Below are 10999 nucleotides of genomic sequence, written 5' to 3'. Positions count from 1 at the left end.
TTTCTCTCTACCCACCGACTCTCTCGTCGGTTGGCCTCTCTTTTTTTTTCTCTCTCTTTATCTGTGGGTGGGATTTTTCTTCCATGAAAGGCCTCCTAATCTCTCTGTCAAGGTAATAATGATTATAATTACTTTTTCTATTTTTTGATCTATCTAGAGATGTTGGTTATGTTAATATTGTTTGTTTGGTTTGATTGCTTGTATGGATCTATTCTGATATGGTGTTTCTTTGATCCAACAGATCGAGGACAAGGAAGAGATCCTACGAGACCAGCAGAGGTTCATCTTTGCTGGCAAACGACTCGAGGATGGTCGCACACTTGTAGACTACAACATCCACGGGTCAACCCTTCATTCGGTCCGCCTTTTCAGGGGTGGCATGCAGATATTTGTGAAAACCCTGACCGGCAAAACATAAATTTGAAGGTCGAAAGCTCTGACACAATCGACAATGTCAAGGCTAAGATCCAGGACAAGAAGGGAACTCCACCGGACCAGCAGAGGCAGATCTTTTGGTTTGTGTTTGGTTGGGGTAGTTTGTGGATGCCTCTCCTGAGGTTTGACCTTTGAGAATGTATCTGGACGTGTATAAGCGTTGAAAATGTATCTGGACGTGTATAAGCGTTTAAAATGTATAATACCCTTCATTATCTGACTTGCAGTTTTTTTTTTTTTTTTTTTGTAGTCTTATCATTAATTGATTCCTTTTTCCCAGTATAATCTCCGGAATAAGCGATCCTTTAGCTAAACCCTCGAGTCGATTTCTATGAAAAGACTATTGTACCCTTGTAGTAGTTTGATTTTACGTTGGACAATCAGCTGGTGAGATAAAATCTGATTGGTGAAAGTAAATATACCCCAATGGTCTTAATGGAATATGCCCCAAACGAGGGATGGCAAAATTCCAGAATGGGCACCAGCATTTATGGGCTTGTTTCCGAGTAGAAAACCGAAGGTAGGGCATTGATGTTCAATTTTACCAATTTTTTTCCATCACCGATTTGCTTCAATATAAAAATACGAATAATAACAAAACAGTGCAGTAAAAGTGCAAAGCAAAACCTAAATTTTGTGATTGTCAGCTTATCATCATCAAACAACAGCTAAAATGATAGCAAACTAAAACATAGATGCGTGAACTGTGACTGTGAATGGGCTTAGGAGTTATTGAGAGATTCAAGCTTTTGATGATGATTGATGACGATTTGATAATGATAATGATTTAAATTGATGAATTTGGTAGATGAAAGAGAAAGGAAATGGCGGCGGCCATATAAGCTAAAAGCCTAAAATATGTAAACTAGGGTTTTGATGTTCTTTTTCCATTGATTTTTTATTTTTTATATTTATATTGAAAATAAATATATCCGAGTTCTGGATATACCTAAACTTAGACTTGGACCTGGATACGTTCGGATTCAAAAAAATCAATACCGAATCTACATATTATTTAAATGCAGTACATATTAAACCCGACCCAGATCATCCGAGTTATCTTACCATCCCTACCCCAAAGGGCGGGTGTTGAACACCATTTTACTTGAAACGCCCATTTGTTTAATTTAAAAATTAAATATTTACTCAACACACTCTTAAAAATTCCAAAATTATCCATAGTTTTTTCATTAAAAAAAATTCACACCAAATAACTCAATTCATATAAATATTAGCAAAACTTGTTTCAATAGGACGAAAAAGAAATATCAATCACGATTTCTTTTTCCTCCTATTTTATGTGAAAATTGCAGAATATTGGTCCCGAAATCCCTTCCTCTAGTCAAAAACTAATAATCTAAGCATGGAAAACATGCATCTAAATGGCCAACACGAAAGAACCCAGTTTCACGTCACCTACTTTTTTAAATCCCCATGACTGTCGTGGAATTGATAATGATTTGAGATGAAATATAATGTGAAATTTGAAGATTCGGTTTGGTGAAATTGTTCTTGACACCTTCACAACCAAAAATTTACCAATTTATTTCATAAAAAAATATTATAGAGCACCTAATAATTTAATCCAATTCAATTCTTAACAATAAAGTTGACCAATTTGTTTCAAAACAAAAATAAGAACCTTTGCGGCTGGGCTGCAATTCAAAATGAATTTGCGTTAGGGTTACTATAATTGACAAAGTTTCGACAGTTGTGAGAGACTTTCTTATCCTTCTATATTTATATTTTGTTTTTTTTTAATTTTTATATAAATTATCAATTTTGTGTGTATGTAGGGATGGCAATGGGCACCGCCCGCAGCGGTTTTGTCATTACCAAAACCAAACCCGCACAAAATTTAAATTACCAAACCCACCCGCAACCCACAGTGGGTTTTGACAATTACCAAACCCGCAATGGTACCCGACATATTTTTTGCGAGTTTCTGCATTTAAAATCACAAATGTATAGTATATAAATTTATAATAATAACCTCAAATTTCATATAACATGCTCAATTTTATATTTAAACAATGTAAATGAAAAATTAAAATTTCAACATCAATCCAACACAAATTCTCAATTTTAAGTATAAATTACATAAATCCATTTAAAAAACACAAACTACTATCTAAAAATAACAATTACATTTCATATTATCATTTAAAACAAGCTCCAAGAGAAGATATTCATTTCATTCACCATCATAAGCACCCATCCAACACGATGCCTACAATAATAATTAAGAATAATATTTTTAACTACTAATTCGAAGAAAAAAATTATAATAATAAAATAATTCATGTATTAAGTTAAAGAAAAATAGTACAAACAAAATTATAATAGGTATATAATAATCCATGAATTAAGTTGGGTGTAAGGCACTGGCTCACTATCACAAGCTCACGACTAAAGAAGAAAAGAATGATTGAATGAAGACAGAGATGAGAGATAGTCACACGGGTGTGCGGCTAAGTCAAAGGGGAAATGCCTTTAGTTTTCTTTAGGTCATGACTTTAGAATGGAAGATGGGTCACGTACACACATACACAACTTTAGGCCTTTGGCTATTTGATAATTTGAATAATTACATTATTTTCTTTATACATTTTTTAGATTAAAATTAAATAAAAATATTTAGAAAAAATATTGCGGGTCTGGCGGATATCCATGTGGGTATCCACCGGATATAAAGTTAATAACAAACCCACCTACATCCATGTACGGGTTTTAGTTTATAATACTAAACCCACTCGCAACGGGTAAAATTACCCGCAGCGGACGGGTTTGGGTGGGTTTGCAGGTTTACGGGTATAATTATCATCCCTATGCGTGTGTGAAGGTTGGGTTAAAAATTTTCAGCCCAACCCATATATTTTACCAACCCAAATCAAACAGCAAAAAATCATGCGGCTTGGGTCGGTTTCATGGGTTGAGTAGGTTGATGCTCACCCTAGTTGACTGACATGTCAGTTAAGACTAAGTTAAACTTCAAATTTTGGGATCTTTAGTAGTGTTGATATAACTAGTATAGAATGGTGAAAATTGGATCTTTGCGGTGCTTCTCTAACAAATCAAAATTCATAGTTTCATAGTGACGGAGCGGGGAAGCAAAAGCAAAATTGATAGGATAAATAACATTAGATGTCGTTCTGGTATCAGACCAAGCCAACATGATTATCTTACTCTTTATTTGAAGAGTGATTAGATCTAGTTTTAATCCAACTGACTCAATGAGATTTTTAATAACTCATTAAGCGAAAGTAAATGATGTCCGTTCATGTTGAAAGGAGATCTAATAAAATATGGAACAATGATATTTTACTCTTTCAATTTATCTTATTAGCCCTCACTTTGTTAATTACTATTAGAGAGAGAAGGAGGTAGAGCGTGAATAAAATAAACTAAAAATTTTTTTATTGTTCAATACAAATAATTATGAAAAATAATAAGATAAATTAAAAAAAGGGCTTGCAAGATAATTTGATGGTCAAATATCAGTACGCTAGAATAAATTCTTAGGTCGAAATGCATCGTTCTTTGTACTCGTAAATAGTACGTAAAAACTCTAAACACAGCCCATACCTAAATTTGGGGTTCAACTGTTTAAACTCGAGCCCAAATTAGACGTAGGCAAGCCTCTTTACCGCCCACTGCCAGCCGCTGGGACAATGATTCCAACTAATTATACCATTAATAAAATATGTAAAAGTTTACCTAAACAATTTTTTTTTTTTTCTGTTTTGAAATGCCAAAAAATAATAATAATAATAATAATCTTTATATTAGTTAGAAATATGAATTGAAAACTTGAGACGACCTTCCCGGTAGATGAACTGTTCTGTTCTGTCACCCGACTTTAGTAATCTAAATTTTATTTAATTATTAATTCAACCGATCCGATTATACATTTATACCCAATAATGTTAGATAATTAGGTGGTCCTTCTAAACTTAACAGCACCAGTCAAATGCAAACGACAAGGACGCATTTTTTTTTTAAAGTTTATTTATTTATTCATTCTTATATACACACCTACGTTTGCGTGTGTTCTCTAATCTACAATCTTGAATTTGTTAAAGTTTTTAAAAATTATTAAACTGTGTGTAAAATAAAAATTATTAAACCACATAATTTAATAATATAATATTATTATCATTATAATACTAAATCATATAATTTAATAATTTTTTAAATTCTAATAAAAAATCAGAATCCTTAATCAGATTTCGGGGTGTGTGTGTGTGTGTGTGTGTATGCGAGCTTTGGACTTGTCCACAGCTATTTGAAACTGACATCGGAACCCGACATTTTACTAAGCAATAAAGACGAAACGACAAAAAAGGCGGCCTGCCGAGAGGTCCGACAGAAGTTTCCCTATTCAAAATGAAAAATTAAAATGCAAATTAGTATTCTTTTATTTTGTCTTGTACAAATTCATAAGAGGTGTTATTTTGAGAAAAAAAAAATGAGTCACCTATTAAATTGAAGTAGTTTAAATTTAATTTCATCTAATCTTGAATAAGAGTCAACTAATTCTCAACTAATTTATTGAGTCAAATTTCTAGTACACACATAAAAGAACCGTCCATCAAAATCATTTAAAAAAAAAACTTAAATGGAACCGTTTGACTCTTAGATGGATCGAAATTACATTTTAAATGAATCAAAAAAAGGTTATCACTAATGAAAAGAAAAATTAAAAACACCCTAAATAAAATATAAGAAAAGCATCAATCCTACCTACCAGAGATTGTTTATATTCTTGAACTTGCCCTGATTCCATAACCAAATTAGTGTAAAGATATATCAAAATGGAGGGATAATATATTATTTGTGAAATTGCCAAAGCACACTAATAAAGTAATAAGCAAAGCAACAAAAATGTAACAACAACATGATTAGCCCGGACCCTTGTGACCGCGTGGGTCCGCTCAGCAGCCCATGCAGTAATCCGGAGGGCCCAGCTCTGGCCCACGATTCCCGCGTAAAATAAATAAAGTAAATTTAATAGTAAACGTATGAATGAAAATATTTTTATGTTACCAAGAAAGATTAAAAAAAATCTGATAAAAAAAAAAAAAGTGAAGAAAACTTTTGTCTGTATGAGGCACATTATTGGCCCGTGAAGAGAGGCTTTTTTCGGCCTTTTAATTATAAAATTCCCCGGGTCACAGTCCGCAAAGTCAGCTCAAAACTAATGAATTGTTTCAAAATTTGATTTGGTTTCAAACATTTCAATTAGTTTGTAAACTTTACCGTCTAATCCAATTGATATAAGAGAACAAAAATCCAGCTAAAAAAAACAAAAGGGATAATTATGCAGGAGAAAGTCAGATTTGATTAGAGGATATGATTCCCAGAATTTTTCATCTTTACAAATTCTACCAAGCAACTTCAAATATTTGAAGAGACAAAGAAAAGAAAGGCAAAATGCAAAAAACAGAGACCTACTTATTAACTATAATTAGTAAAAGCTAAAGGTGGGTTACATAAGAGAAAAGACAAAAGTTGTCACAGGAATTGACATCTTTTTTTTTTTTTTTTTTTTTTTTATCTCATTGCCTCAACAAATCCTTTCTCCTTCCTCACATGATTCTTCAACTCTCCTGCAATTGCACATGATATTTCACTTTTAACATCAGTTCACAAACATAAATTTACTCAGACTATACAATAAATGAAGCCAAAATAAAGGTAAAAATCTCTTTCTTTCTTTAAAATAATAATAATAATTAACATTTTTGTGGTTGTAAGTTTGTTAGAGAAACAAACAAAAAGACATATCAAAGAAACAGCCCAGGAAACTGAGTCTGTATTCAGTTTCTTGAATTTGCCGTGAAACTCAAAAAATATTACAAGGCATCACCAAAAAATTGCATTAAATCCCATTTCACAAACTGATCATACAATTTTTTTTTTTTAAAAAAAAAACCCCAGATATAAAATTTAAAAAAAAAATTCAGCAAATTATGTGAAAAAAAAAATTCAAAATCAAAATGTGGAGACTTGACACATACCTTGGGGTTTACAGTCAGGAGGATCTTCAAAGAGAGACAAAGAGAGTTCTTTGTGAGCAACGACAATATCAAACAAAATGAGGCCGGACGTTGGATCGTCAACAATTATGTCTTTAACAGGGAGCCAAATGAAGAGCTCTTCTTGCGACAAGCCCTCGACTCCGGTGAGGCTGCCGTAGCTGAGATTAGCCCTAAACACGCTCTCAAAAAAGACCCTGTTCTCGTATTTTGTGAAGCACGGCCCTTGGAGCTCAACCTCGAGTGTCCCATTCTCATACAAAGCGTAGGACTTCACCTCTTTTGGCAACAGGCCTGCGGGTAACCCTCTTGCCTTGAGAAGATCGTGGATTGAAGATGAGAAGGCAATTGGTGATAAGAGCAAAATCAAGAAACTTGTCAATAAGATTTTATTATTTTTGGTGCTAAACATAAAGATTTCCATTTTTCTTTTTTCCATTTTTTTTTTCTTCTTCTTCTCTTTTTAGAGAGTTTGGAAAGAAAAAAGAAAGAAGAGGTTTAAGGAGAACTGGAGGGAGAGTGGAAAGTGGAAAGGTGTTTAATAAAGGGGTGGATTTAGATGTGCAGATTACTGTTTTGCCCCTCTGGTTGTTGTTGAGTGGGTGACTGATGGGGGCCTAAATTTGTGCTTTCCAGAGTTTGCTTGGTTAAGGTTTTGGAATGAAAGTAATTAATAAACCTCAATTATGGCTGGGGTTGCTTATTTTGTAAATGTGATTAGCTAAGATTACTTGCTTAATTTTGATACTTTATTGATTGTGTTTTAACTTTTAAGTTCTATTATCATGTGGTCCATGAGCCATAAAAAAATGAGCTTACAAAAAAAAATTTTAAAATCGACTAAAAATAAATTTGATCAGTTTGAAGAAATATTTAATAAAAAATTCCTCGCACTCATATATTACAATTTCATTTTTCGTATGAATTTAATTTATCTTTGTTATTTTTTAAAGAAACCGGGGTCAAGCTATGGTGCAGCTGTTGTATCATACTACAGTTGCTTTCAACAATTGAATCTAAATATGGTGAAAGCAAATGACTGAATCTAATAACTGAGTACAATCATGATATGGTACCACAATTACATCATAGTAAATCCAAGAAACCATCCATTAAATTTTATGTTATAATATTTTTATTTAATAATAAAATATGTGAAAATATCTTAATGGAATTTTTTCCCTGACCCAAAGCAAACTTTAATAATTCACTATAGTAGGGTCCCTCCTGCGAATTGCATGCCTATATCTCAATCAATCTCCATCTATGTTTGTTCAGATTTTTTCGAATATATAATGCAATTTTAAGATGTAGATGCTTATTATAGCTTATAAGCAAAAGCAACCACTAATTAAAATTCTAAGCACAAATTCGTATTCTTTTTACTCAACCGAGGGGAATATTTAACCAGGGTTAAGGGTTGGAGGGCAATTTGGTCAATTCAGAAAAATATTCGGTTGGATCAGAAGAAAACCTGAGGCGAGTAACGGTTTGTGTCTGCAGTCAAAGAGCCAAAAAGCTCACAGCCCTGCAGAGTCTTCGAAAGACTGGGTTCAGTAACTGGACTAAAGGGTGTAAAGGTAATTTAACACTTCATAGTTCGGGAAGATTCTATATACTCGTTTTGCATAGGACTTAAGATTTGGTTTAAAAAATATTCAATCGGCCGGTTCGGTAGTGTTATATGGTTTTAAAAATAATTGTTATTAATTATGTTGTAAAAATAATCAATCGTAAAATAAATTAGTTAAATTTTTGATAAAATTTATTTTAAAAAATATTATAAAATTTAAAAGTATTCGTATGTATATCGTAAATTTTATTTTAAATTGATATAATAATTTAAATGAATGAATTAATATAATATTAAATAAAATTTATTTAAATATTTATAAAATGTACATAAAATATTTTTTATTATGTACATATAATAATTGAAAATTAAAATATATATTTTTATATTATTACTTTTATTTTTTATTTTGTTGTCTTAATATAATTGGTAATAATAATAATAATTTTTTAAAATTAATAATTTTATTTCTTAATTAATAATGATAATTTTAGATTTTTTTAATATATGTGAGAGGATATATGGATTGTATTATAAAAGTGATTCTTAAAATTAGATTTTGAAAAGTTATTCTTTCTTTACTTTTCAAAATCTAAAGTCAGTGTAATTTTATTAAAAGTGATTTATAAAAAAAAAAGTTAATAAATATTAAAATTAACTTTTAATTTTTTAAAATTACTTTTAAACCTTTCAAAAATAATCTCAAACAAGCCTAATGTACCTTATAATTTTGATATTGTCAAATAATGAGAAAGCTAATAAAATTCAATTATTTGACAACACTGTTAAGGCTTAAGCAGCGAGAACAATATCTCTAGAATTATGTAGTCACAGTCTAGGTATTATTATATTTATGACCAAAAAATTAGAAAAAAATTCAGCAATTTACATTTTTGCCCTTTCAAGGGGCATGCATGCAAAGGAGCAGGGTGGCAGTGACAGCACTTGGACAAAAGTTTCATCAGATAATGATCAACTTACTCGTAGGGGACCCTCGATATCTAGCAAGTTGATGTAAAACACGTGGTCAAATGACAGACCCGACACAATGTTAAAATTGGCCCACGTGTGGGATAAGCAGGTTCCCCACGCGTGACATGTGCGTGACCCTCACTATGATGAGTGGCGTGCCAAAAATATCACAACAAATTTATTTTCATAGCTACTCTAATTCAAAAAAAAAAAATTTAATTAATTAATTAACAAAATTGACCATTAACCCGGGTTATTTGCATTGATTGATCTCAAGAAATTTTATATATAGTTTATTATCATGATAAGAGAAATTCTAAAATATATTAGAGATAATATAATTAATTAATATATGTCCAATTTGTATAATAACTTTTTAAAATAAATATACATATATTATATTATTATTTATTTGTTGTATAGTTAACATAGTACTTTTGAACTAGTATAGAAATTTCTCAGTCATCAGAATAAAATTTATTAGCAATGCTTTTGCAGTAAAGGGTGTTATGGTCTCCATGCTAATTATGCTAGAAGCTTTGTGTTAATTAATTAATCAGCTTAAGCAGGTATTAATGTCAGAAAAATAATGGTTTTTAATTGAATTAATTGAAAAAAAGAAAGCGGTAGGTGAGACGCTCCATGGCGGGGAGCTGACAAAGACGCTCCATAAAACACGGGGTCCTCGACCAAAGAGATCACGATCAGCCTTAATCATTATCATTAATTTTGCCTCTAATGATCGATAATTTTGTTATAATATTTAACCAACACATGCCAATTGCCGAAAATCCTACAGTCGGTACTGTGTGGCATTTTAACTCATAAAATATGTTTTCGACTTCAATAACCTAATTTCCAACTTGCATTTTTTTTTCCCCCTAATTTTTGCATGTTTGGATGGCAGATAAAATATTCATCAGTATATATATATATATATATATATATATATATATATATATATATATATATATATATGTGTGTATGCATGTATGTATGTATGTATGTATGTAGCATATGCTCATGCTTTGATGTAAATGAATTGTCAAGATCAAAAGTGACTGAAGTGGGGGACATTTTAAGAGTTCCAAGACGAAGAAGGAATCCAAGTACTGCATCTTATTTTATTTCAAGACGAAGTGGGGGACTTGAACATTTTTCAGCTGGTTACGTTTCTTGGTCACATTACCGCTCTTGATATTCGTCTTTCTTCGTCTCTCATATAATGTAATCTTTTTCCGCATGCCGTTCTTTAGTTTTTAACTGCCGAGAAAAATATGTTCAAGAGCTACCGTTCTTCTAGTTTCCCAATTGTGTTAATTTAGAGTATAGTTTCTATTGGATGAACCAACAATCACGCCTCTATAGCTCAGTGGTAGAGCGTCAGTCTTGTAAACTGAAGGTCCGTAGTTCGATCCTGCGTGGAGGCAAATGCTTTTTTCTTGGGCCAGAAAAAGATGAAAATTGTCACTGAAAATGCAGCAGGATTGACTTACAAGAATGCTAAAATGAGAAAGAACTGGTCATACTCATACACTATAAATGTGCAATGTTTCTAGGGAAGGAAGGGTAGGGCTCAATGTTCTATTAAACTCACGTGACATATATTTTTAGAAATTTAGGGTTTGGGACATTTGAATTAACTAAAACCATTTGTCATACGCATGAATTGATATGTTATATTTATGTAATTATTAAACCCACTTGTAATATATTTCTAAAAATCCAAGTTTTGATGAAACCCATTCAAGACATTTTTTTTTTTTTTAAACTGATTAAGCATCAGGTTACTGTATTATACAGAGATATATACAACTGCTATCACAGCAGGTCATTACACTGATATTTACAATCAGATATATATATGGGACTTATATTATTATATTTTTATTCTATGAAGTACATGCCCATCCAAATACCCCTCACGGAGAAGGGATGTCTCTACTCCACTCGTATTTCGCAAGGAAGAAAGACGCTATAA

At 31.7% G+C, this 10999-nt stretch overlaps 1 protein-coding gene, 1 long non-coding RNA gene and 1 other non-coding gene across 3 annotated transcripts; 2 read left to right on the top strand and 1 right to left on the bottom strand.

The window, feature by feature from the left end:
* Window positions 1–655, top strand: LOC18054573. Its single transcript, XR_002903965.1, has 2 exons — window positions 1–112; window positions 242–655. It is a non-coding gene; the product is annotated as an uncharacterized LOC18054573 (long non-coding RNA).
* Window positions 656–5589: 4934 nt separating this feature from the next.
* On the bottom strand, window positions 5590–6944 carry LOC18054572. Its single transcript, XM_006452055.2, has 2 exons — window positions 6456–6944; window positions 5590–6044 (listed from the first exon to the last, which is right to left on the bottom strand). The coding sequence occupies exons 1-2, from the start codon at window positions 6910–6912 to the stop codon at window positions 5989–5991; spliced, it is 513 nt and encodes a 170-aa protein (XP_006452118.1). The 5' UTR covers window positions 6913–6944; the 3' UTR covers window positions 5590–5988.
* A 3432-nt stretch (window positions 6945–10376) lies between these two features.
* TRNAT-UGU lies at window positions 10377–10448 on the top strand. The gene has a single exon. It is a non-coding gene; the product is annotated as a tRNA-Thr (tRNA).
* The last annotated feature ends 551 nt before the right edge of the window (window positions 10449–10999 follow it).

This window comes from Citrus clementina, unplaced genomic scaffold (genome assembly GCF_000493195.1).
Source record: "Citrus clementina cultivar Clemenules unplaced genomic scaffold, Citrus_clementina_v1.0 scaffold_1, whole genome shotgun sequence".
In the NCBI taxonomy this organism is placed as follows: Eukaryota; Viridiplantae; Streptophyta; class Magnoliopsida; order Sapindales; family Rutaceae; genus Citrus; species Citrus x clementina.
Note: the sequence above shows the minus strand (reverse complement) of the source record. Positions and strands in the feature narration are given on the sequence as shown.

Bases quoted from the DNA above. Each gene is read 5' to 3' on its own strand.
- LOC18054572 (XM_006452055.2), bottom strand. From the start codon at position 6,912: ATGGAAAAAAGAAAAATGGAAATCTTTATGTTTAGCACCAAAAATAAT. The intron at 6,045-6,455 runs GTATGTGTCAAG...GTGCAATTGCAG, and splicing joins TCCTGACTGTAAACCCCAAG to GAGAGTTGAAGAATCATGTG.